The sequence below is a fragment of the Nanorana parkeri genome, unplaced genomic scaffold (assembly GCF_000935625.1).
Source record: "Nanorana parkeri isolate BGI_ZX_2015 unplaced genomic scaffold, ASM93562v1 scaffold220, whole genome shotgun sequence".
Lineage (NCBI taxonomy): Eukaryota > Metazoa > Chordata > Amphibia > Anura > Dicroglossidae > Nanorana > Nanorana parkeri.
Window position 1 is genome coordinate 1,181,472 of NW_017306488.1, and position 27,901 is coordinate 1,209,372.

Genomic DNA, 27,901 nt, shown 5'->3' on the forward strand with positions numbered 1-27,901 from the left:
GGTCAGTCACATTTGGAGCCTACACGGGGCTGAGGACTCTACCCACCACCATACAACAGCAGGCCAATCACTGTCACATTAGAGAAGGGGGGCGAGTCACATAATGCCCATACCCAGAAGCACTGGGTATTTCTCTTTGTTCTCAGCAGAAGATGGATCATCAGGAAGGTAATTATATGCAGTAGAAGGGCCGGGAATTAAAGTGAACCTGTTGCTTTGACTTGCATGGGTAAATCACAGGTTCACTTTTAATTGTGGAGTAAAAACAGTTCAGCTACTTCATCTCAAATTATAAGAAAAAGTTACAGGTTTTTTTGCATTGTGCACCATAACGTCAAAACCTATGACAAATATGTTTTTATCAATATAGCTTTATGACCATATAACCAATGGGTTCTTTTCACACAGCCTGTTGGGACTGCACAGAATATCTGCGTTTGAAATTAGTAAATAAAATAGGCAAAACTGTATAGCTCTGACCTATCCTGAAACCTAAACAATGCGTTTTTGTGTTATGTTTTAAAAAACAAACAAACCAAAAACAAAACGATATATTCCCCAGAAAAAACCACAACACACAACCAGGCAATGTCTTTGTAGGACAGCTGTGGATGTTTACTTTACCATTCTTTTTTGTTGCTTACAAACAAATGGCTGAGCGTTTTCCCCATGTGACAGAACTGGGCCAAACACCAGCACTGTCACATGGAACTAGTCAAGTGCTTCTCCAAAGGCTTGAAAGGGTATTTTTCAATTGTTCCTTGCTCTGCATGTGCAAAGAACAAGTTTGCATTTGCTAGTCATCTGCTACTACAGCATACATCATCCAATGTCTTCTACATCACTGTTGCTAAAAGCAAATTCCTTGCAATTTTAAAGGTAGACTAAAATTCAAAGCTTCTCTCCAACTCGCCCTCAGGCTTCACCTGCCTGTGAAATACACTGTTTGCACACTACTCACCTTTGCTTCCTTGTCCTTTGGGTCTCTGCAAAAACAAAAAGAGGTTCTGTCAGACATTAGCACTAAGATGACTGAGAAAAGCAAGTAATTAGATTAGCCAAGTGGTGACTGGAAAAGCAACAGGGCGCAGAGATGTCAGCGACAGCATAAAAGATCTGAAAGTAACTGTCTTGTCACATGGTGGATCAGAAACATTAATCATCTAGATGTCAGCTTGGGAACGTTAGGATTTGATGCTGATGCTTAAAGAGAAACTGTCACTTTTCCCCATACAGGACAAAGTGAGCATCTCCTCAGCCTTTACCCCAGGCATGTATACTTGCCCAGCTACACTTCCTTTGCAGCGTCCTTGCCTAAGCTCCAGTGTTAACCGATTTTAGGACTTAGATGTTGGATAACGTCATAGCAGCCTGTGTTTATGATTGACCATGTAGGCCTAAGCATTGCCACATGGTCGGTCATGTGCTTTTGCGTACTATGTAATAAAATAGTGCATTTTGATACCTGTCCCATGTACCATTTCCAGTTCTTTGGTTTTTCACTTGTGCTTCCCAAACCCAGAAGCAGCACTTTGTTAGTGAGGTCTCCAGCAGCACAGGAAGGCCACAAGGTATATATGCTTGGGTCGATACACATACACTGGCATTTCATCCTGAATGGGCCAAGCGACAGTGTCTGTAATACTGGCAATAGACCTTACAACCATCGCAAGACTTTTGTCTTGCGATGGTTGTAAGGTAATTAAAAAAACTTACGATCTGCCCATCTTGGACAGGCAGATCGTACTTGCGATGACCGCAATGCTGAATGCTTGCGCACACCGGCCCGTGCGGCATTTATCTTGCGAACATGCCACACACCTGCCGACAATCTACGATTCTCGGTGGGTTTTCGAACATGTTCCCAAGATAAGTCGTGCGACCGTACAGTAGAAATGGTCGCAAGCCTTCCACACACCTTGCGATAAGCGTACGATGACGGGATTTCACGCAATCGTACGATTACTGCAAGGTGTGTGGGCACCTTTATGCTGAGCAATTTTACATTGATTTCAAGTGTTTGTATGCTTTTCCATGCATAAACACATGATATTAAAGTGTATTTCAAGCCTTTTACATGTGTATTCAAGGCATTTGGCTGAAAGCAGTAGATCTGTGACATCATATACCTAGCTTGTCTTTTTGGGTTGCAGAGAATGAGCCCCACCTCTTGTCTGCCCGTGGGCCCCCTACCATTTGGATGAAGGTCTCCACATCCAAAAATGCCAATGAATCTCCCATGTTTGGGCCAGCACTGGGCTTGAGGGAGAACAGCAATTCTTTCCAGGCTGAAAAATGTGTTTTGCTGATTTACAGGTGCTCCTTTTGAAGTCTATAGGTTCGAAAATGCCCAATTTTGCTTGGAAAGTAGCTCATGTACCTTTTTGTGAGTCAGGCGTTTAGCTACAGGCACCTGAGTGGTCACAGGCAAGAATTTGCAGCATGGAATATTGGTTGTTGAAAGTTTGGAAGCTTTGAGCTTGAAGCTACAAAACACTTGTGTTAATCGTGGCTGAAGTTGAAGTAAAAACGACAAATGAACACTTTGTTTGCCATGTGAAAGCTGCTGGAGGAGGTCTGGAAGTTTGAGATCCTGACACCCCCGAAGTGTTAATCTTCCGTCAGGATAACAGCACCTAAAACTGATCAAATTTCTGCAGCAGAGAGCACCTTTCTAAGAACTGTCTGCGTATGTTTAACTGCGAGTAGGACAGAGCTGGAGCCAGGTAGCCAATGTTCCTTAAAATTAACAGCTGGCACCTAACTTTTGGGTTTTTCTCTAGTTGTTAATGGAGCCGAACCTAAAAACAATCTACTGGCTCCTGGATTGGATAGACGGTCTCCTAAATTCAATATTAAAGGTGTCCACCCCTGGAGGAGGATGTGGTAACATGGTCTCTAGGTCCTCCCAGCATCCAGCTAAATGTAGGAGAGCCAAGTTAAGGCAAGAACCAGCCCACAAGCATCATTCTTCCTCCACTGTTGGTAATCTTCCCCCAATACAATAAGACCTAGTTCCCATAGGCTTCAGCCTGTATAAGAGCAAGTTTTCACCAAGCTTGAAGCCTTTAAAGCACCCTTCAAACCACACAGAGAACCTAATGGGAGTGTTGCCTGTCACTATAAACAATCTGATGTCAGGCATGATTAGGCTCGGAACAAGCTTCATGCTGTACGGAAGTGAACACCTCCTACCATCAACATTCTCATTAAGATCTGTTCAACATTCCGAAACTGTAAGGATGCTTTACAAGCTTGCTGAGAGCTCTGGAAATGCTATGCACAAGGTCACTGCTCTGATACTAGCTGCAGCTAGTGTGATCTAGGCCTATGGAAAGATTAGGAAAGTGGTTAGGAATGGCTGGAGATGCCACCTCAAGATGGAAAGGACACCAGTGTGCATGGCCATAAACAGACCGGATGTCCAGCACTGAGACATATTACCCGGGTGGGAGGTTTCTTCTAGTTTAGGATTAGAGAGAAGGGAAAGACAACATGCACACTCATGGGAACAGACACGACATCACTGCACGAAAACCATGACAGTTGTTAGGCGGAGAGAAAACAATACACCAGGAAGAAGAGAGGACGGAGGCGTCATGGGCACAGACGGGAAGAGGGAAGCTGGGTACACGGAAAGGGAGGTCAAGGCTCACAGACCACAGCAACTCTCATTACCGGCTCCAGCAGGCTACTGGCAGACATGTTGTCGGTGGAGAGCAGATCCGGGAGATGCAGCAGCAGCGCGCCCTGAAAGCAGGAATAGGGCGGAGACTCCAGCGTGCGCTCGCCGGCGCCGGCATTGACGACCTTTGAGGCCGCTTCGGCCATATTTATTAATGGCAAACGGAATGCATTACACTAGCCAAACGTATGGAATTATAGCTGCTCTCAGATAGTAGGAAGGCCGCTTTCGCCTCAGCACGCTAATCGTACAGCAAACTTAGTATCATTACTTCATTTACATTGTTGTATTAACTTATACGCATGACGATAACGATGAGCCTGAAATACGGCAGCGTGAGGGGGATAAACTACACCAGACACTGCTCGCGCCTTTCGCGCTTAGTGACGTCATGCACGTAGGCTGCCAGGGCCGTGATGCACGTCCCGTTCTAATGAGCAGCTTAACCAGGGAAGAATTTGGTTAGAGCTCAGTCATAGTCGGCGCAGAGCAGAGCAGCAGCCAATACAGTGATGTACGTTTTTGCAGCAGGTCTTTAGAAAGTTTCAGTAGGACCACCATACCTTAAGCCAAAACCTTTTTTTTTTGTTAGTTATAAAGTAGACAGGGGTTAAAGCTGAACTCCAGGATTCTTTAACAATGTACTCACGCATGCGTGATCTCACATGCATACACTTTAAGGCAGGGGTAGCCAAACTCTGGCCTCCAGCTGTGGTGGAACTACAAATCCCATGATGCATCTCTCTCCGGGAGTCATGTCTGTAGCTGTGAGAATCTTGCAATGCCTCATGGGATTTGTAGTTGCACCACAGCTGGAGGGCCGGAGTTTGGCTACCCCTGCTTTAAGGGCTCATTCAGACAGGCGCACACTTCCGTACGTTGTGCACGCAAGGACGCCCGATAGCTCACCGTGCATTTCATTTGTGGCTTTAGATCGGATCCAGGGTTACACTAATATTTGTAAATGTGGTTTTATTTTTGGGGGCTGGATGGTTGCACTTGGATCCTGTTCCCCCTCTTTGACATTTGCCTTTCTGGGGTCCTGAGACACAATGAACATGGTGAGTCGGTCTTCCCCTGTGATTCATTAGCTGTGGCTTTTTGTAGTCCACCTGCCTTTTGTCTAACTCTTCCGGCCCCCCCTTTAGCTGGATGGTTATCCTGTCTTGGTTGCTCAGGGTGGGAGATGCCCTCATGCTTGTTGCCCAGTGTCTGGTCGTGGAGTCCAACACTGCAGTATGTCCATGTTATTATTATACAGGATTTATATAGCGCCAACAGTTTGCGCAGCGCTTTACAATATAAGGAAGACATTACAATACAAGACAAGATGGTAAGGAGGGCCCTGCCCGTGAGGGCTTACAATCTAAAAGTGTTATGAGTTCATGGAATGATGATTTGGCCACGATTATTTGAAAGCTACTATACAATGGGGCTTTTTTAATATCTTTAAACCAGAAAGGAATAAATGTGGTTATAGGCTAGAAGGTGTTACTTGATGGATTAATCTATGATCAATATACTATTTTAATCCAATGTTTCTATGTTTTACATTTTTTTGTAATAAATGTATGAAAATATGCTGTGATTTTCTGATTCAGCACAGTACCATTGAAAGTCCCACTTCTTTTTTTTGTATTTATTTCTGAGTTCATGTTTGGAATGTTGGTACAGAGCAAAAGCGTGTTTTTAAACATGTTCCATATACAGGATCACCTCTGTGTGTATTAAAGGAGAACTATGAGGTGAGTGCTTTTCACTCACCTCATAGTTCTAGCCGACCTGTGACAATGAGACTGTCACAGGTCGGCTCAGTAGATCGGGAGGTGAGCGAACACATACCGGGTTCGCTCGGCTCTCGATCCTGTCACGGCTCTCTGCCGTGACAGGGGGAGGGGCTGGATTCCCCCCTCCCCGCTCCGATCTGCCAGCGCTGACTAGCAGAACGGATGAGGAGGGGGCGGGTACAGCTGGCTCTGCCTCTAGATAGGCAGAGCCAGCTGTCACTCACACAGCTGGGCGGATCCCGTCATCTAAATCGGGATCCGCTGCGGCGTCTTAGTATACCGCGAGCTGTGGCTCGCGGTATACTGACCTTAGGGTAACGGGAGGACGCTAGTTTGTGTCCTCCCGTTACCCTAAGGAGAACTATGGGGAAAAACACTGACCCCCATAGTTCTCCTTTAAATCTGGAACAGTAGTCCCATGCCAAAAAAGCCCACAAGGTACTCATAGACTTAGCAGAATGTGCCGTGACAGGAAAGAAAGGAACCTGATCCTTGACAACATACATCAGTATAATGGTCTGTCTTTGCCATCTCAAAATGGTAGAGTAAGAAATGGGTGCACCCTTGTCGGTACCAATTGGGGTAATAAAAAGGGAATCAGTCTATCTGAAGGAAACTGTAGCTGAGAGATAGGCTCTTACAGCCTGAACCACATCCAGCCAATGTGTTGCTGAACTGTGGCCAGACAGAGACGGAAGAACTAATTCCTGGTTGAGGTGTAAGGTGAGATAGGAAGGAAGTTCTGGACTTCAGCACCACCTTGTCCAAAACCAGAAAAGTTTTTTTGCAGGATAAGGCTGCCAGTTCAGACATTCACCAGCAAGAAACCTAACCTCGCGGTTGAGTTAAGCGAGGGAAATGTCTCAAATAGGTTCAAATTGTGGTGTTTGGAGCATGAAGAACCATATTCCGATTTTACAGTGGAAAGAACATGTAAGATACATGGAGGACTCCCTGAGTAAAGGTTTACCATAAAAGAATGTGAGGCAAACTGTCAGAGAGAGAGAGAGCAGCAGTGAATGGTTGAAAACGAGATAGACTCTAATAGCAGATGGGGAACAGGATTCCAGACGTTGGCCACCTCAGTAGGCACACTGCAAGTAGCATCAGAGCTGTTAAGAGTGTGAGCTGAAGGTAGCAGGACTGCTCCAAAACCGAAAATCAGACTTCCACATGGCTCTTTGCAAAGCAGGGGCAGCAGTTAGAAGATGCTGCCTCAATGCTGAATTGTGGGAAAAGAGTACAGAGTGTGCATGCTTAACACCCCACCCCAGATTACATCAGCACTCAGCAATAACCCCTTCTGCAGTATGAACCAGTGGAGAACAGGAATTAAAAGATGCCTGATGAGCCAAGCAATAAGGTAGATCCTAGTGCTGAGCCCTATTTACAGAGTAGGTCTTTAAAGACAGTGCAAACAAGCACTGAGGCAATGGCTCTGGACCTGGAAAATGCACAGTTACTAACTTGTTACCAGAACAGGGCCTGGAAACAACACGCAGAGCTCAGTTCCTGAAAGTCACTTCCAGCCTTGCCCTGCAACATCTTGAAAAGTGGCAGTTTTTTTTTTTTACAAAAGACCATGACAGATTGCTGCTAGAGCTGGTCTCTAGGATTGCAGCTATGTAGTACATTGCTTGAAGAAAATGCTAGCAAAAAATGGTTAGTCTAAACAGCAGAGCTGAACAAAATATGTCCATCCTCCTAGGACACTAGCAAAAAAAAAACTGAAGCATGCCGGTAGTAGGAGAGGTTATCTTAGGCTAGCCACCAGTTTTGTTTGCTTTCCAGTGTCCAGTCTTATTTTTTTATGGTACTCTCTGCCTGCATAAGACTTGTAGTTCCATGGGAGGAGAACAGCCAATAAAGTACCCTTCTATAGCCAGCTGTGAGGATCTTGGCACAACATGTAAACATGGCTTTTTTGTGTGTGGGAGCATTATGCACACTGTTGGTGTACATGGGAGTACTTTGTATACAGTTGGAGTATTAAAAAAGCGCCAGAAATGTAATTTCCAGAAGATTTGATTGGCTCACTGCTATTCCCCAGAGTATCTTATTACAACACTTGGCCTGGTCATATTAGCAAGATGACTCTCCCCCTTTGGTATTATACAGGATTTATATAGCAGTTTGTGCAGAGCTTTACAATATAATTTTGTACCCAGGAAGAGGCTGCAGAAATAAAAAGCAAGGGGGAATCAATACAAATGGCAACACAGAAGACTCTACAGTGACATTTGCCAAAATCCTAACAAAATGAGGTTTTGTGAAAGTCTTCCAATGTACAGTGCATTCAAAGTATTCAGACCCCCTTCACTTCTTCCAATTTTGTTATGTTGCAGCCTGATACTACAGTTGTTTACATTTTTTTTCTCATGAATCTACACTCAGTATCCCATAATGACAAAGTGAAAACAGCATTTTAGAAATGTCTGTGACTTTATTAAAAAGAAAAACCTGAAATATCACATGTACCTATGTACCTTTTACTCAGTACTTTGTTGAAGCACCTTTGGCAGCAATTACAGCCTCAAGACTTTTTGGGTATGACGCGACAAGCTTTAGACACCTGGATTGGGGGATTTTCTGCCATTCTCCTTTGCAGTTGCCCCTTAGGCTTGGTTCACACCTGGGCGTTTTACAGCGCGTTCCTACGCTCTTTAAAACGCTCAACATGTGAAAACCAATGATTGCCTATGGGCATGGTTCCCACCTGGGCGGTTTACAGCGCGTAGGAACGCACTGCAAAACGCCCTGCGCCCAAAGAAGTACAGGAGCTTCTTTGGGGCATATTTGCTGCGCGTATCCGTTGGGATACAGCCAGGTAGCCCTCGGAAACAAATCACGGTAAAAACGCACGGCAACCAACGCGCATATTCGATACGCCTAGGTGTGAACCCAGCCTTAAGGTGCCCAAACACAGGTCGAATTTCAGCTGGCTTTTAATATTAGTGTGTGTGGGGCTGTCGGCTCCCTTTCAGCCGGCATTCCTCGATCAAGGGAGTCGGCTGGCAAATTTTCGATCAATTGATCAAAGCCAGTAGCCAATGAGCTGCCAGCTCTGATCAAGTATTCTGACATGTGCCGGCGGCACCACGGGTATTCTGACTGGTGCCAAATTGAAGCCAAACAGTTCAATCTTGGTTTCATCAGACCAGAGAAACTTGTTCCTCACAGTCAGAAAGCCCTTCAGGTCCTTTTTTTGCAAACTCCAAGTGGGATTTCACGTGCTTTGCACTGGAGGAGAGGCTTCCATTTTGCCACTGTCATAAAGGCCAGATTGGTGGAGGGCTGCAGTGATGGCTGTCCTTCCGGAACTTTGTCCCATCTCCACACAGGATCTCTGGAGCTCAGTCAGAGTGACCATTGGGTTCTTGGTCACCTCTCTTACTAAGGGTCCCCACACACCTTACGATAATCGTACAATAATCGCAGGAAATCCCGCGATCGTACGATCGTAAGGTGTGTGGAAGCCGTGCGACCTCTACTACTGTAAGATCGCACGACTTTAAACTTACGAACATGTTCGAAAACCCGCCGAGCATCGTACGATGTTCGGCGGTTTGTGGCATGTCCGTACGATAACAGCCATACGGGGCGGTGTGCGCAAGCGCACACTGCCCGTTTGGCATTGCAGTCATCGGGAGCCCGCCCCTCAGGGGGCGTGGCTTGCGATCATCGCAAGTACGATCTGCCTATGCAAGATAGGCGGATCGTACGTTTTTTTTAAGTACCTTACAACCATCGCAAGACAAAAGTCTTGCGATGGTTGTAAGGTGTGTGCCCAGCCTTAAGGTGGCCATACACTGTACAACCATCGCAAGACCTTAGTGATGGTTGTAAAGGGATTAAAAAAAACGTACTCTCGCACTCTCGATCATCGCAAGCCACGCCCCCTGAGGGGTGGGCTTGCGATGACTAATGAGGGGCGGGCTTACGCTGACTGCAAACGGGCAGTGTGCGCGTGCACACGACGGCCTGTTCGGCAGTTGTCGAACCAGCAGGCCACCAACTCGCCGAGAATCGTACGATTCCCGGCGGGTTTTCAAACATGCTGGTTCGATGGAAGACGTGCGACCGTACAGTAGAAACTGTCGCATGCCTTCCATACACTGCACGATTCTCGTACGATCGCGGTATTTCCCGCGGTTCTCGTACGAGAATCGTGCAGTGTATGGGCACCTTAAGGCTCTTCTCCCCCGATTGCTGTTTGGCCAGGTGAGCAGCTCTTGGAATATCTGCAGGCAGTTCTATTGACCTGCTCTCTAACTGCTCTACCAGTTCTATTGCTCCGATACAGTATGCATTCTCAGCTGTGAGGCTTTCTATAGAGATGTGTGAGGCCTTCCAAATCATATCCATTCAATTTAATTTACCACAGGTGGACTCCAATCAAGGTGTAGAAACATCTCAGCAACGATCCAGAGAAATGGGAGGCGCCTCAGCTAAATTTCAAGTGTTGTTACAAAGGGTCTGAATACTTCTGCCAATGTGATATTTCAGTCTTTTTTCATAAATTCAGACATTTCTACAATTCTGTTTTCACTTTGTTTATTATGGGGTACTGAGTGTAGATAATCCCATCATGAAGTCTGAAGGGGTTAAACAGACTCCCGGCAGCTTTTAACCACTACGAGTCTGTTCAGTTTTGTAGAGGCGGCAGCCAGCTTTACAGTAGAAGTGATTCCGCCTTGTTTCCTGGGCTCCGCTGCCTTTTCTATGGGCCCAGGACCAGCTTGCCAGGAAGATCGGTGAACGTCAGTTTCCTCCCTGTACTATGGGACAGGGAGCGACGCGTATTGCATCGCTTCCGGTCCCATAGCTGTCATTGCTGGGCTCCTGAAGCCCAGCAATAAGCTATTGAAGTGGACCCCCAGTATCACCTTAAAGAAGTGTCAGGATCCGTTTCAGCTGCGGCGTCTCAGTATGTCGAGAGCTGTGGCTCGCGGTGTATTGAGCTTAGGGTGACGGGAGGACGCTAGTGTGTCCTCCCGTTACCCTCAAACTTTTCCATAATATATTGTCCAAGAGTGTTTGTTTTTACACACTGCTTAATTGGGCACTGTCACAAGCTGATTTTATTGACCAATTTTTACACCAATACATAAAGAACTCTGCACTCCAGTTAGAGCTGCAGCTAACGATTATTTTCAAAATCGATTAGTTAGCCGATTATTAAGTTCGATTAATCGGTTAATCGGATAAACAATAAAATTAATTTTTTTTAAGTGGCTCCAGTGATGGACTACTACAGTACAAGTATTGTAACATTGGCTCTAAAGTACATTTTTACCAGGTTTCTGATAAAATGTTCTCTGCGATAGACTAGAGGAATTTCTTCAAACAAGTAAATCAACAGAAATGGGTAAAGGCCTAGAAACATTAACCCCTTCCCTACCACCGATGTAAGGCATATGGTGGAACACAACCGCTTCTAGCTGGCCATGTCGGTATGCCTTACATCGGTGGCTTTCACCCTTCTGCGATAAGCTCAAGGTTGCTTTAGCGACCATAAACTTATATAAGCAGGGTTCTCCTGACTCCACTGTAAATTAACAGCTGTCATCAGCAGTTCACAAGCCACTAATGACATCTATTCATTAAAATTCTGGCCCTCTACTGCCGGAATTTGACTTCTCCTGCTGGAGAGCAGAGCGGTAGCTGTCACATTTAGGATGGCCGAGCGGAGAATAGGAAAACGTGTAATATTTACCGATCCATTGTGTGCAGGACAAACATTGGGGTGATCGCTGATCACTCCAATGTTTGTAAATAACTGGGGACATAATATATGTCCCCAGTTATGAATGAACAGGAAGTGCTTTACATCACTTCTTGTTCATTCACGAGTTTCTGGATAGAAGCAGCTCACTAAAGAGGCTTCTATCGATTCATAACTGGTTGATAGCAAATAATATAAAGATAGTGAATAAATAGGAAGCCTCTGTACTCAGTGCTTTCTATTCATTCAGAACAGAGGCTGCAAAAAAAAAAAAAGATTTAATGTCTTTTTGGATTTCAAAAGGGAAATGTCAGGGGTCAAATAAAAGAGATCAACAGCTTGCTTGCTGCAGTTGAAACCTATGCCTCTCACCTGCCAGTGTATATTGATACTGTTCATCCTGGTCTGTTTGACTCCTTTTTTGTTCCAGCACTCTCTTTACTGTATCCAGAAGACCAAACGTATGAGAAATGTTACTGATTACTGTGACATCTACAAGATAAAAAACAAAATATGTTAAGACTTTCCATTAAATCTTATCTAAGCAAAGTTTTTGGATGGGGGTTAGATCATGTCAGTTTTTATTTTCTACCTCAGCCCATATCCCCACTGAGAAATTTCCACCAACTACTGTTCAGTTTAAAGGAGAACTATGAGGCGAGTGCTTTTCACTCACCTCATAGTTCTAGCCGACCTGTGACAATGAGACCGTCACAGGTCGGCTCAGTAGATCGGGAGGTGAGCGAACACATACCGGCGTTCGCTCACCTCTCGATCCTGTCAGGGCTGGATTCCCCCCTCCCGCACTGCCAGCACTGACCTGCGGAACAGACAGGGAGGGTACAGCTGGCTCTGCCTTTAGATAGGCAGAGCCAGCTATCAGTCACGCAGCTGGGCGGATCCCGGCACAATTGTCGGGATCCGCTTCAGCGTCTCAGTATACCACGAGCAGCTGCTCGCGGTATACTGAGCCTGGGGTGACGGGAGGACGCTAGTTTGTGCCCTCCCGTTACAATAAGGAGAACTATGGGGAAAAGACTTAACCCCATAGTTCTCCTTTAAAGTGTTTAATAGACAGTAACGGAGGTTCTATTCTCCCCATCCCAAAACTTAGAAAAATAAATGGTCTGGAACTGGTCTTTAACCAGTCAATTGATGGCTCGTTTTAGATAGATTCACTTTTAAAAAATCTAAGAGAATGGGTGGCTTTTAAAAGAGGAATGTTTAGCAAACTTCACGTCCACTGTAAGGGCTAAATCAATAAACGTTCAGCATTCACTGGCCATGCTCAATGAATCCACTGAATCAAAACAAACTTGCGAGATAAAACAGCTAGGCTTGCTCTCTGCACGGAGAATGCTGGACTTTTACTGATATAGTTGTATTTGCATTGGAGAGGAGTGCTGCCGTTTATCAGCAATTTCAGCAGCCAATAGGCTGAAAGTAGGGTCAAGTGGCTTTGGACTGTACACTGCAAGGACTGTTCAGTGTAGTCTCAGTGGTGAGAGAAGAAAGATAAAGTCATAATGAAAGGTGAGACTGTATGATTTAGCGACAGAGCAGTATCATTTTTCACTAGAAAGAGGACATGCATGAGGAAAAAAATCACAGCCTTTTTGCTTCCTTCTAGCGCTGAACTAGGTCGGTATTTGTAACTCTACACCCCTTCAAAAGTTGTCTCTGGAAACCTAGCAGTCAAATATAGCAAAATTACAAAAGGTGGCCTGTACTGGCTAATCTCAGGACTGGAACAGAGGAAACAAATTTCCTTTATTTCTGGAGAGAGACCGACTACCTGGGGAGATACACCTATAGTTCAGCCATTACCCGTTATTGGTCCAACAGTACTTTATGCTTCAATCAATGAAAGGTATCAGAGTTGAACTTAAAGTGTGGTAACTCATAGCAACCAATAGCTTCCATCCAAGGTATTACTTCAGCAGTGTGAAATCCGACTAGCTGCTATACTACATAGGCACTGCCAACCACACTCCCTCATCACCTCCCCACTGCAGGAGTCCAAGCTAAAGTGTGGGATGGCATTACTGTCCCCTACCCCCCCTTACCTCATAACAGTGGTCAGGCCATACCTGGAAGCCCTGTTCCGAGACACACCATCTGTGAGTGTACTTATCTGTCACTGTGGCAGATGCATGTGCCTGGCACCTGGGCTTACAGCACACAGCAAATAGAGTACATTGCCAATATTCCCTTTTTGTGTCTTCTTGCGAGTGGTGTTGGGCATCAAATTATTTAAAAGAGATACCCGACCACCCTGAAAAAATTAAGAAACCAAACTCTTTTTAACTAATAATTTATATGTCATTCAGGTCTGTCCTGCCCTTCTCCCCATCAGACAATGGATTCTGTCAAAAATTGGCAATCCCTTCTGTGTCCAGGATTTAATCACTCCTTCTTAAACTCAAACTATAAAAGAAAAAAACTAAAATAACCTGAGGCCTGCAAAGTTGTTTGGTCAATTCGCTGCTGGACACCACTCAAGAGATCTTCAATTTCATTCTGGACCTTGGTGATAACTTCATCCATGAGTCCCACATCAGAGATTCCCTTCCAAAATAGCAGAGTCTCCTCTGAAAAGGGGGAAAAAAAAGAGCCACATTACAGCAACACGGTTTGCAGATCCTTATAATTTATTGCTGTGGTCTCCAAGTAGAGCTGAAGCTTTCATTTCCTCTCTTACAAAGTACGCCATGAAAAATAACTGTGCCAGGCCATGGACTTTCAAGAACCTAGAATCCAATGGGCTTCTGGCTGACCAAACACAACTTTACAAGGTTATGTGAGCATTTATCTGTGTCAGACCTACTGTGCTCCCCATAAAAGTCAATGAGAACATTAGTTTGTAGTAGCTCAGGAGGTGCTCAAATGCAAGCATAACACACTTGAAAAACATGCTGTATTTGCAAAAGCCCTAAGCTAGGTAACTGCAGATAACACAGCGCTTTAACTTACTTTTAGCCTAGGTCATGATCAGTTTTATTTCCAGTGCTAAGGTTAGGGAGAGGGATAGAGGTAAGTGCTAGGGTGAACTTAACAGTTTGGGATAGGGGATAGGTAATGGGCACCGGTGCACATAGAAATTCATATTAGTTTTTTTGTGGCAATAGCCCCTGCTGACATCTACCATGTAGAACTCATGGGATAAAAAGCCAAAGTACTGGGATGGCTGTATGGTTTTGGTCTTGACTTACCAGATATCTCCTCTCCCTCTTTCTTGATTCGGTCATCTCGATTTACTTGCAATGTGGCAGTAAGCCCAGAAGCCCATTCTATAGTGCCATCCTCAATTGTCTCCTCAGATATGGTAACAGAAGAAAGACTGCCTAGAAAAAGGAGAAAAAAAAATATGACTTTGGAAAGAGACATGCACTTGACTTACCTAATCATTTTGATAATACTTATGCTGGCAAAAGCATTTACAGGATGACTCATGATGATCATACTGTATGTAAAGAAGTAGGGATAAGGCTTGTGGCACAAGACCTAGAGAACAGTTAAAAGTCAATTATAAGCCGCTCTCCTCCATTGACTGCAACTTGCACTCACAAGAGCAGGAAATACATTAGTCCTATAAAATGTTTACTCTAACAGAAAAAGACCATCAAAATATCCAACATATAGCTTGCAAATGAATGGGATAATGCACTCCCCTATGGTAGGGCTTGAAAAATTCCAGTAGCGAAGTCACCTTGAAAAACTTTGCTATTGATGAGATTATGTGATTGTCCATCCGTGTGGTATGGATTCATATAAAGGGCACAGATGCACGTATATGCCAATTAAAGTCCCAATGGCTATAGAAGTTCAGCAATTGTCCAACCAGTGGAGTTTAAAAGACACTATGGTATCTACCATTAAATATTAATACAGACACACACACACACATATATATGCTTCTGACCTGAAGAAGAGAGGTTCACTCTCGAAAGCTTGTCTTTTATATATTTTGTTAGTCCAATAAGAAAGGTATCATTGCACACTGCAATACTACGGGTTTTTTTTTTTGTTTTTTTTTTTTAACGTCTTATCTACTGGACTAATACGGCTTACCCATTGATATATCTATATATAGCAATATCTAGATATATCTAGATAAATATAAAAGAAAGAATGAATAACCTATGTTGCCTCTATTGAACTGTGTCAAGTGGCTACAATTAGAGACATTTTTCCTTGCTGGATATACAGGTCTTGGAGATTTGATACTATTCACATAATCTAAACCATATATGAATAACTGAAGAATGGATCTGATCACACTGGGGGATATTATTATGTATACTTTGGTGGAAAAGTCTTGTTTATAAACAAATAATTGAGTAGGTAACAACTTGGGATGCACCGATACCACTTTTTTAAGGCCAAGTACGAGTACCGATACTTTTTTTCAAGTACTCGCCGATACCAATTACCGATACTTTTTCTTAAAAGGGACAGGTAAAATGTTTTCTAAAGCAATACAAAATCATGATTTTAGGTCAGTTTCTTAATATTATGAAGAACATGAACACTCTGTAGTGTGGCACAGCTATATCCAATTCTGCATACCTGGCTTTATATTATAAGAACTTTATAATATAAAGCCAGGTATGCAGAATTGGATACAGCTGTGCCACACTATACAATAATACACTGTCTGGACATGTGATCATCTATTTTCCCAAGAAAAAGAAGTGAGATGATGTGAGGGGATCAGCTCAAAGTACAGCTAGTAAGGAGGGTCAGAGAGTCAAAATATGATACAAAATATTACACATTTATTATTTAAAATCTCATTGGACATACAAATGCACCAGTTAACACCAACACCAGTTCAACATCTAAAATTGGTTATTGCAACAACCCATTCACTCATAAAACACAGAAATGCACTCTGAGGATGAGCTGATCAGCATAATAAATGGTACCGGATTAAACTCAAAAATGAATTCCTCAAAAAATTTTTAGTTTAATCCGATACCATTTATTATGCTGATCAGCTCATCCTCAGAGTGCATTTCATGGTATCGGTGCATCCCTAGTAACAACCTATATCTCTGCTTGTTGATTTAGTCTATGGACTGGTTGATATTATATTTATGCCACCTGCTATGTTAAAATATACCCAGTGAATTGAACATACTAGCACCTGTACAGAAGCATTATGATGTGCTGTATGAATATCAGGGGTGTGGAATTCGTATCGGCTGACGCCCAGGACATGTAGTTCCGGGCGCCGGGCAAGTAGTTTTTTCACTGTTTTAGCACTGCTACGGACAAGAACCAGATGTAATCTGGTTACATGCGGAGGCTACCGCACACGATCACACGTTCCGGGAATCCACAGGTCTGCACCCACCGTAAAGGGTAAGTTCACTTTCCCAAGTAATTTGGAGAAATGGAATTACCCGCACAAATCTCCATCCCACTATACTTACCTTTCGGCGAACGGTCCTTCCCCCTCCACCGGTACTGGTGTACTATCTGTACCTGTTCCATGTATTCTGAATTTCGCTCGCAAATTGCAAACATTCGTTGGTCAACACGGTCACCTGACGGCACTGACCAATGAGAAGCGCTTCTTAGCACTGCTAAACACTGTTTTGGTTAAAATTATTTTTTTTGTATCAGGACAAGTAAATTGTCATGAAGGACAAGTAGATTCGGCCCCTGCTTTAGTCCTTGGACAAGTAGTTTTTTCCAAAATTTCCACACCCGATGATACTACATTTATGTGCGTTAATAGATATACCAGCATATCTAGTGGCTTTATATGGTTCTTATTGCACAATGTGTGTATTTTGGTGGTAGTGTTTAGCACGATCATGTTCAAAGTCACATGACACTGCAGGGGAAGCTAGATACTGCTTCCCTGCAGTGTGCACAGGATTGCTTGCCCAATCAGAAATAATCAAAAAGATGGGAAGCAGTTAATGATTACCGTCAGGCTTGCTAACTATAAATAAGACAGAGAGAACACTATATGTGCCCTCTGTCAAACAGGAAGGAAGTGGGAACACTGCACTTGTGGGTATTGTTTGGGGGACTGACTACTGAGGGAGTGTTAAGAGAATTGTATATATGGTGTCTAATTGAAGCAGGCTACGAACTGCCACCTACATTTTGGAATAGTTCCACAGACTTCCTTACTGTAGTTTAGAAGGCCAACAGGAATCACCAATAAGGTCTATAAAAATGATATTCATCAGAATAAAATATTAAACCCTTACCTTCTGTAGTTGGGGTCTGTACCACACTAGTTTGTCCTGGAACAGGAGCACGGGCACTGCTGATCAGAAGGTCAAACTTTGTACTTCTGCATGTATTTGTGCAAAGTTTATCATGCTGATAAAAGTCAATCTGCCCTGAATCCATCATTTTTCTGTAGAAAATAGTAAAAAAAAAAAAAAATGAGTTGATTACTTGATAACTCTGTTTCCAGGAATCTTCCAGGACAGCCAATGAACTGCTCTGCAGATCTGGTCTGGAGTAGCCCCTGCCCGCTCTGCCCATGAAGTAGCCCATGCTCTAGTTGAGTGTGCTGTGAGCGGACCCGGTAATACCAAGTCCTGAGCTTTGTAATTCTCAGTGATAGCCATCTTAATCCACCTAGCTATTGTGCTTTTTGTGGCCCTGTTCCCTCTAGTGGGACCCCCAAATACTACAAAGAGGCGGGTCGACTGTCTCCAAGGTTTCGTGACCCTAAGGTACTCCAAGACGCACCTTCGTACGTCAATACCTTGCCATTCTCGTTCGAGCAGACGTAGGGTTAGTCGCGAACGAGGGGATGACCACTTCCTGAGTCCTGTGGAACGTGGACACCACCTTTGGCAAAAAAGCCGGATCCGGCCTCAACACAATTTTATCCACTAGGATGGTGCAGTACGGATCCGCAATAGAGAAAGCTTGGATTTCGCTCACCCTCCTAGCGGAAACAAATGCTACTAAAAGCGCCGTCTTTATTGACAGATGCTGTATTGAACATTCTCCCAGGGGTTCAAAAGGTTGCTTGAAGAACCCTTGTAACACCACCGAGAGATCCCAATTTGGAACGGCCATCCCCTTTGGGGGTTTCATCCTTACTACCGCTCGCATAAACCGCTTTATGAGAGGGTCTTCTGCCAATCTAACGTCCACAAAATTAGATAGTGCCGACACCTGTACTTTCAGTGTACTACAGGAAAGCCCCTTGTCCAGCCCCCCCCCCTGTAGAAACTCCAACACTAGCGCCACCGTATTGGCCGCTGGTCTACCTCTGCTGTCATACCAGCTGGAAAAAAACTCTCCACACTTTTAGGTAAATCGCTGACGTTACCGGTTTCCTACTGTGCATCAGTGTGGACACTACCTTAGCAGACAACCCCTTGTTCATCAGCACCTCGCTCTCAGAAGCCATGCAGCTAAATGTAAGGCCTGTACTTGCGGGTGTCTTACCGTGCCCTGCACTAGCAGGTCTGCCGTCGGTGGAAGAAGCAGTGGCCCCTCCACACACAGCTCTAGGAGTGTCATGAACCATGGCCTTTTCCGCCAGTATGGCGCTATGAGAATTAGCGTCATGCGTTCCTCCCTGAGTTTCCGAAGAACATTCGGAATCAACTGCAGCGGAGGAAATGCGTAACCCAACCGGAACCTCCAAGGGTGCACCAAAGCGTCAACCCCAGGGCCCCATCGTACCTGGAGAGGGAAAATAATTTTTCTACCTGCCTGTTGTTGGCTGCTGCAAAGAGGTCCACCTCCGGACAGCCCCACAAGCTGGTGATCCAGGCAAACGTGCTCTTGTTCAGAGCCCATTCTGACCTGTGAAGTTCTGTTCGGCTGAGCGAGTCCACCAACTCGTTCAGGCTGCCTTTGATATGACTCGCCGTCAGGGAAAGGAGATTGCGTTCTGCCCATGACAGAATTTCTGTCGCCAACGCCATCAGGCCCTGCGACCTCGTGCCCCCCTGCTTGTTTATATAAGCTACCGCTGCAGCATTGTCCGAGGCCACAGCTACATGGTGGCCTGCTAAAATATCCCGAAAGTGGTAGAGAGCCAACCCTACCGCCTTCAGCTCTCTCCAGTTTGACGACCTGAGCCTGCCCGTATGCTCCCAGGCATTCTGCCAAATATGCTCCAGGCAGTGGGCTCCCCATCCCCAGGCACTGGCATCTGTCGTGACAACCAACGGTGCTGGCTGGCACCACAGCCTGCCTACTGAGAGGTTCCGACAGTCCATCCACCACAGCAGGGATTGCTTGACCTCCTCTGTGATGTGGACAACTTTGTCTAGGTCTTCCTGCCGACCCCACCAGATGCTCAACAGCCAATTCTGTAGCGTCCTTGAGTGGAATTGCGCACAGGTAACTGCTGGGATAGCGGACGTCATCAATCCCACCAGTCGCACCGCAATTTCAGCCTTAGTGTCCCCTCTATTAGCAAAGACACTTTTTCCCCCGGTAAGGCAATGGTCATATCCTTGGTATTGATCCAATAACCCAAAAACCTGACCGTCTGTGCTGGAACTAGTTGTGACTTTTCTCTGTTCACCAACCAGCCCAGGCTCTCCAAGTGTAGTATCGCCAGCTCCAGTTTTTGTTGGAGCACAACCTCTGTCGGGGCAAAAAACAAAAAGGTCGTCTAAGTAGGGAATGACCCCCACTCCCTGTGACCTTAGGGGGGCCAAAGTCTCCGCTAACACTTTGGTGAAAATGTGAGGCGAAGAGGAAAGGCCGAACGGCAAGGCCCTGTATTGGAAATGCAGGATCCCCGTTGGTCCCCGGACAGCAAACCTCAGTAGGTATTGTGACGACTGTCTTACTGCAATGTGAAAGTAAGCGTCTCTTAGGTCTATAGTTGACAAAAACAATCCCGGGGGCAGCAATTTGCGTATGGAAAAGATCGATTCCATACGGAACCTTTTGTACAGTACCACTCTGTTCAGTGGTTGCAGATTTAGTATCAGTCTGCACTTGCCCGAGGGCTTCACCCTGGAAAAGATGTGGGAATAAAATCCCCTCTTCTCTGAAGCTGGTACCTGCACAATGACCCCCTGATCCAACAGATCTTGCAGGGCTGCCGTCATTGCCTCTGCTTTCTTCCGGTCCTTGGACAGGGAAGTAATCAGAAGCCTGGATGGGGCCCGTTCCGTCAATTCTTTTTTGTAGCCGATCTGAACCAGCTCCAAAATGAACTTGTTGCTGGTCAGCTCCCTCCAGAGCGGGAAGAACTCTCCCCCAGTCTTCCTCCCACCCTGAGCAATTGGTCATTGAGATTTACAGGGCTGCTGAGGTGGGTTAAAGAGGAAATTGCTTTTAGTCTTTCCCTTTTTGAAGGCCCACCCTTTGGACTGGTCTTGTTTTTTACCGTAAAAACCCTGTTTTTCTTTACGGAAATTTTGACTCCTCTGACCACGAAAAAACTTTTTCCCCTGCTGCCTGGGTGGCAGCGGAAAACCTTTTTTCTTGTCCGCGGATCTATCCAACACCGCTTCCAACTCCTGGCCAAACACCAAGTCACCCTTGAAGGGGAGCCCGCATAGCTTTGCCTTGGAGGCTGCATCTCCTGCCCAAGTTTTGAGCCACAATGCCCTCCTGGAGGAGTTGATCAGCGCCGTGGTTCGAGCCGAGTACCAGACCGCCTCAGCGTCTGCAATGTAAGCGGCTGCCTTACTCAGTACGGGGAGGGAACCCAGTAACTGATCTCAATCTGTTCCAGACTCTAGGTGTACCTGTAGCTGGTTCAGCCACACCCCTAAAGTCCTGGCCACACAAGTAATTGCCAACCCTGGTTTAAAGCCAGCACTTGCAGATTCCCAACCTTCCTGAGTAAAGCCTCCGCTTTCCTGTCCATTGGGTCCCTCAATGCTCCCATGTCCTCAAATGATAAATCAGTCTTTTTAGAGACCTTCGATAGGGAGGCATCAATTTTCGGGCATTTGTCCCACAGGCCTGAATCCTCCTACGCAAATGGGAACCTGTGCTTGTGCCCCGCCGAGAAAAACATTCTTTTCGCAGGGTGCTTCCACTCCACCTGGATCAAGTCCGAGAGTGATTTGTGAACCGGGAAGGTACGCCCTTTTAGTCTGGAGGCCTTGTAAAATTTATCATGCACCGACAGCTCCGTAGACTCCTCTTTGATACCCAAAGTATGCCATATGGCCTTCAACAGCTCACCTGTCTCAAATGAAGGGAACAGGAATTTTGTAGCTTTGCGATGTAACTCCCCCTCTGACTCCTGATCCTACGACTCTACTTGAGAGCCCGAGGATTCACTGGGCGCTTGCTTGCTCAAGCAGCTTTCTGCATAGCCCATTGAACTACCTTCCCCTGATGTTTTGGGTAGACTGGTGTCCACCAGCGTCCCCACTGGGCTCTGTAACACAGACCTGAAAGATTGAAAAGTTGTAACCATTTCCTCTCTCATAGAATCTACCAAGCCTTTGAACATCCCAGCCGATTCTTTGTCTACCACCTTCTCTAAACAAACTTTGCATAAGGGTTTGGACCATGAAGGTGACATTTTGACATTGCAAGAAGCACACTTCCTTCCCTGTGGGCGAGAGCCGCTAGCTGCAGCAAGGGGCTTATCCTCCGTAGTCTTGACCTGCGTAAGACAGAAGGATGCCGTCAGCCAGTACTTCACCCAACATGCAAAACACAAAAAAATGTTTAACCAAACATCACCCCCAGCTTGTCCTGTCACAGGCCCCCAATACAAGCGGGGTAAGGCTAGGGGAGAATCCTTTGTAAAAAAACTCGCCTACCTTAGCGCCAGTACTATGCTCTCCCAGATCTGGGGATGCAGCACCCGGTCCGGCATCTGTGGGCATCCTCACCCTACTGCCGACCACGCTAACGGCCCGCTCCTGACGCCCCCACCGGCCATATGTGGTCCCGGTCGTCTTCGAGGTGTGCAGCCTTGTAGTCGTGGCCGAGTGGCGTTTTAAATGTGGCAGATTCACCCCCAGAAGCTCTGCTCATGCACGCTAGCGCTTTTATGTGCCAAAAAACCGGGAGATCCGGCCCGAGCCGACGCACAGGAAGCGCGTCACTGCTCTCAGTGCCTCACTTCCGCCCTCACTGCGATGCCGCTCCGACCCACTTCCTGAGTCTGCCACAGCCGCAAGTGAACCAGCGACGTTGACACACTCCCGCGGGAGACACCACGCGGTGCTGCGGCGAGGATGACAGCCAACAACAGAGACCCCAGAGGGCCCTCGAGGGGGAGAACCAGTTCCACATCAACCACTTAGGTAAGCCATTTTGCCCAGCCTGTTTGCACTGCAGTTTCACGCAGGCAACCACACTCACAAGGGGGTGCTTCATCACCACACTGCACACCAGGGGGGGCCACCGTCTGGAGCCACTCACGTCAGGAGGATGGTTTCCCTCCCTGAGCGACAGAGGGGAACCTTGGCCAACTCGGATGGGGGTCCGATAGGGGAAAAGACCCTGTGTGCGCCGCAGCAGGCTATGCCCGGAGTGGTCCCAACACATGCAGGGTCAGGCTCTGCCCTAAGGCAATCAAATAATGAGCCCAAAACAACAAACATTACGATGTCCCTGTGTAGCCGGAGGAAACACAAAAAAACTGAATTGGAATGGAAGGAGGAGTCTTTTATTTAATGTGGTTGATGTGTTTCCTGTTGCAGGCAGGCGGAGCCTTCTCTCATTGGCTGTCCTGGAAGATGACTGGGGAAACATTGGTAAATGTTAATTGTTTATGTGATAACTGTACATTGGTACTTTCTGCAACCTGCATATATTTCTTAAATAAACATATTGAACTCTAGTACTATACAACAGGCAATCAATTTACCAGACTCCTACATATAGTTAGTAGAGCAAACATCAGGTTTCCAAGGCCTTTATATGCGATAGGAATCATTTAAAAGGAGAACTATGGGGTAAGTGTTTTTCCCCATAGTTCTCCTCAGGGTCACGGGAGGACATATACTAGCGTCCTCCCGTGGCCCAAAGAGCAATATACTGAGACCGCCGCAGCCGGGACGGATCTCGACATTACTGTCCAGATCCACCCAGCTGCGTGATTGACAGCTGGCTCTGCCTATCTAGATGCAGAGCCAGCTGAACCTGCCCCCTCCCCCGTTAGTTCCTCCAGTCAGCGCTGGAGGATCGGGGAGGGGGGAATCCCTGCAGGGAGCCTTGAGTGACAGTCACGGCTCTCTGCAGGGACAGGATCAAGAAGTGAGCGAGCGACGGTATGTGTTCGCTCACTTCCAGATCTATTGAGCCGACCTGTGACAGTTTCATTGTCGCAGGTCGGCTAGAACTATGAGGTTGAGTGAAAAATCACTCACCTCATAGTTCTCCTTTAATGCAAATGTGTCATAGGAGAAACATGAAGCCTGCCAATGCCTATGCTCCTAAAAAGGCTACCTGGCTGGAAATCATTGGCCTCGGTCTTAAATGCTTGCAATCACTATCTTGGAACAAGAATGCAGATAAGGACTTCTGAATTCCTTATCTACATGTGTTCTAGATCAGTGACTCCAAACGTTGAGGCCAAAACCGATAACAGACAGGCAACTAGCATCTCAAGGGTCAACTATTTACAAATTTACTTCAAGAAAACAAAGAAATGGTTTCCATACACTCAGATGTACACTTACATTTTGTAGAATCGAATGGTTACAAAGAACAATGATACAGCACAACGTGACACTTTACAAAGAGGGGTTCAGAGGTGCCCACCTTAGCATGACTCCCTCCAGACGGATGGCTCGCTTCCAATCTTTCAGGGTTGATTTTCCAGCCAAATGTACAAAGTGTTTGGGACTTATCATCTGGTCATTGAACTGCAGTGAGACAGCAAAATGTGAAGAAAAATACATGTTGTAAATACTGTATGTGTCAAAGAACAGATTTTAGAAAATGGCGTACTCCTAATCCAATCACCTTGACACATTTGACATTGATCCCAGGGCACACAAATTTCTTCCACAGTAAAACGGCCTTGCTGTCCCCACATGTGATGGGATATGCAATGTCAATGTCATCACTCAGCTCCACTGTATCACCGTCTACAGGGAAAGAGTCAATAGATTAATGGCAGCAAAGAGAATTTCTTTTAAAAAAGGTGAGTAAAGCAAAGTTCTTCCACTCACCTAAGGTATCACCCATCTTTAGAGTATGAGTCTCAAGAGAGACAACAGCTGCATTGGTATCAGACATTTCCTCGTACATTCTGCATGGAAAGAACATCATACTGATCCACAAATAAAAAATAAAGAAACAGATAAAACATGAGAATCAATAACAATGATACCATATTAATGGAGACCTTTCTAGGGGAAACACACAGACTGAGTTTGCTGACCACTAGCTCTGAAAATGCTGGTTGTCTGGCTTTCATGATGACCCGATAGCAGGAATAGCCAAACTTTGGCCCTTCAGCTATGGTACAACTATAAATCCCCTTAGGCATTGCAAGACTGTCATTCGCATGTATGATTGGTTACTATGGACAACAACTGCTCCAGATTGTCTGCTGCAGTTTTGCTAAATCCCCCCACATTGTGTTTTTATATGGAGGATTATGCACTTTAACTTGCTGCTGTCTGCTTGTTTAGCACTTTAATAAAAAACTAAATGGTTTGAATATTCTGGTATACAACTCTTTGGTGTGGGCGACTTTCCTCACAATAAAGGACTATTTACCAGTATTCTCTGTAGCCTCCCTGCAGCTGACTGTTTCTCCATTACTAACTTACTATGTCGTTTTTCAATATCTCTGCATGTATGTGGCCATTTGGGAAGAGGCAGAGCCTTATATGGAGGATTCGGCACTGTTAACTTGCTGCTGCCCGATTGTTTTGCCCTTAAAGAGCTATATGATCTGAATATCCTAGACAACTTTATTACAGTCGAGAATTGTTTGTCAAATTCATGCCATTAGGCTGTCAGCTTTTTGCATGAGGCATCTGATAAGTAATGAATTAGAGTGAGCTTTATTGTGTCATACATTAGAGGAGGCTAGTCTTTGGTCCCCTGACTATTTTAGGCACAGATTTCAGAATTCAGCTCCTCTTTAAAGGAAACCTGCTATTGCTGACCTCTTCTTCTGAGAATGCTAGTTGCCTGGCAGTCTCTGGTTTAAAGGGTACCCGTTGTCAAAAATCTTTTTTTTTTAAATATGTATTTCCCGATTGAAATTCCACAGGTTCCATCCCACTTCTAAAAACCATATCAATCTAGAAGTTTGTATATGTACTTATTGAAGATGCCCATAGGATGTACTTCCCCAATGCACTGACACAATATCACTCAGCCCTGTTAATATGCACTTCCTTGTGTCCAGAGCCTGCCTTCTGAACTACAGCTCAACATCTGAACAATGTATCATTGCTTGCTGGAAGCAATGCATTATGGGTGTAGTCTTGAAAAATGGAGACTGTGTAACATCAAGCAGCAGCGAAAGAGATGCAAAACACACTGGGAATCCAGGAAGTTGATGAAAGTGATGGGCAGACAGAAGGGAACACTCACTACATAAAAAGGATTTTTTTAGATTGCGTTATGAAAAACAACTCTAATATGTATTCCTATTACAATACTGATGTTATAACAGGACAGTATATGCTGGGACTTTACAACACCTTCAAGTACATTCACTACTCATTACCTGGAGCAAACATGCAGATAAAGACTTTACCTGAATGCTAACTTCAATTTAAAGAAAAGGAAAGTACTGAAACAGGAAATTACCAGACAACTAGCATTCACAAAAGGAGCAATGGCAGCCTACACCTTTCTCTTACAACACATGTGATTTAGGAAAGCTTTACTTTAAGACAAATGCTGATATACATACAGTTTTGAAGACATTTTAAAAAGGTATAGAATAAGCAAATGAATCAAGGCAACAATTACTGATCATTTCATTTTATGGATATACAGAAATGGTTTGTGATAGGGTGCGATCATCTCTTTTGCTGTATTCTTAAAAGCAGACATTTACACTCAAAAATCAAATTCTACCAATACATCCTTCTATGTATGATGATTAATAATAACAGACATGTCAGGTGTAAATTGCTGTGAGTTTGAAATACAAAACACATGCAGAGCATTCACTTCCTGCTTTGAAAGGGCAAATGATTTCAGTTGGCAATTCCAGTGTGCACTGCGTTGGCATTGTCATCACAAGATCAACTCAGAGAAAGGCATTTTCATCCCATGAGATTATGTGCATGGTCACATGTCCTAATCACGTGCCAGAAATCAGGAAGTAAAAGGAGAGCTAGTAATCAGCCCTTAGTAAACATGGTGACCGTCAGAAGACTGGGAAAGAAATCCACTTTGTGGGCACCAAATGCTTTTGCAAACACATATATTACCTTGTTAAAGTAGCAGTGACATCATGACTCTGCTAAGCATAGCCTGTGCAGAGAGCAGAGCTGTAGGAGGGGCCCAACAGCTTCACCCACTACAGGCTGTCTGCAGAAAACTACAGGAGGGGACAGAGACAAGACCAGTCACCCTGCACAAGGACAGAGAACAGCAGTGACCAGTCTTTATTACAGGAAACTCCTGTACAAAAGGAACAGTTTCACATTGGAATACTTTACAGATTTGGAGGAAATACACAAAGCACACCAAGGTTCACATATGGCAATTCCTGTATTTAGTAGAATGTTTGCGTTTCCTGGAGTTCAACTTTAATGGACAACTAGAGGAAAAAATGGTTAAAACTGGATGGGAACTGCCATATGTATGGCCTGGATAACAGAACAGTGAACATGCAGCCTGTCACAAAAGAACATCAAGGAGCTGTGCCGTGTATATAACAGGACGTCATGAGAAAAGCTCAATAAAGTGCTGCATAAACTGTTGGCGCTATAAAAACCCTGAATAATCATTATTATAATAATACAGGACTATGAGATGAAGAGACACTTACCCATGGGGAATAGGCTGCAGCTGCAGGATAACCTGCGTCTTGGTGTCTTCAGGATCTTCACCTTCCGTGCAATCACTAGGGATCACCACAACGTCTCCCATAGGGACAGTCACCTCCGCGTTTGCCATGACACAGGGGTGGCTTTGCCGCATTCAGTAATCTGTGAATTAGAAAGTTTCTGAACTATGTATTATAAGAAGACATGCCACAAAGCTGGATACACACCCCGTCCCTCCCCTTTAATACAAACAATACACAACTCCACACACTGGCCCTCATTCCACTCACATGGAACTACCTGCAAGGAAATGAATCACCAGAAAAATAAAAACAAACTCTGTCTTATTTCCTCTCCACAACAATAACACACCTGGTAGCCTCCGCTCCCTACAAACAAAGCTGCCTCTGACAGCGGCACATTTCACTCCATGCTACCAGCCTCGAATACTGACTCCCGCCTCTCCCCGGGGTGCTCACTACTCAACTCCCCGGGATTGTCCGGACCTCACCGCACCGCGCATGTGCTATTCACACCTACCGAGTCGGCGCGCTCCCGCCATTTCCGGTCAGATGAGCGCGTGCTCGAGCGGAGGAAGATGCCTGAGCTCGTCCCAGCCAATCAGCGCGCGAGATACAGGCGTCTACGGAAAGAGAGGAGAGTGTTTGGTTCAATGTGTGCCACTCCGCTCCACGCATGACTGCGATATTTCGTTTTCCAATCTGGAAATAGCAGAAACTTTAAAGTACATGCTAACCAGAATTCACCACTACCCTATTGGAGGAAAGCGATTATTATTTTTTTT

At 45.2% G+C, this 27,901-nt stretch overlaps 2 protein-coding genes across 2 annotated transcripts in view; both read right to left on the reverse strand.

Annotated features, from left to right (window-relative positions):
- YTHDF2 (YTH N6-methyladenosine RNA binding protein 2) overlaps nucleotides 1–3,817 on the reverse strand; it is a 24,794-nt gene extending 20,977 nt beyond the window's left edge. The window contains exons 1-2 of the mRNA XM_018555988.1: nucleotides 3,679–3,817; nucleotides 962–986 (exon numbers count right to left, since the gene is read on the reverse strand). Coding sequence (XP_018411490.1) covers nucleotides 962–986; nucleotides 3,679–3,705 — 52 coding nt within the window. The 5' untranslated portion in view covers nucleotides 3,706–3,817. The remainder of the gene's footprint in view (nucleotides 1–961; nucleotides 987–3,678) is intronic.
- Nucleotides 3,818–11,528: 7,711 nt separating this feature from the next.
- GMEB1 (glucocorticoid modulatory element binding protein 1) lies at nucleotides 11,529–27,648 on the reverse strand. Its single transcript, XM_018555960.1, has 9 exons — nucleotides 27,469–27,648; nucleotides 27,099–27,258; nucleotides 24,304–24,383; nucleotides 24,095–24,219; nucleotides 23,891–23,994; nucleotides 17,428–17,579; nucleotides 14,410–14,541; nucleotides 13,651–13,788; nucleotides 11,529–11,689 (listed from the first exon to the last, which is right to left on the reverse strand). The coding sequence occupies exons 2-9, from the start codon at nucleotides 27,248–27,250 to the stop codon at nucleotides 11,529–11,531; spliced, it is 1,044 nt and encodes a 347-aa protein (XP_018411462.1). The 5' UTR covers nucleotides 27,251–27,258; nucleotides 27,469–27,648.
- Between the last annotated feature and the right edge of the window lie 253 nt (nucleotides 27,649–27,901).

Coding starts and splice junctions, on each gene's coding strand:
- GMEB1 (XM_018555960.1), bottom strand. CDS start 27,250: ATGCGGCAAAGCCACCCCTGTGTCATGGCAAACGCGGAGGTGACTGTC. Junction 14,542..17,427: donor ACAGACCCCAACTACAGAAG/GTAAGGGTTTAA, acceptor TCCTTTTTCTAG/GCAGTCTTTCTTCTGTTACC. Junction 13,789..14,409: donor AGAGGGAGAGGAGATATCTG/GTAAGTCAAGAC, acceptor CCCCCTTTTCAG/AGGAGACTCTGCTATTTTGG.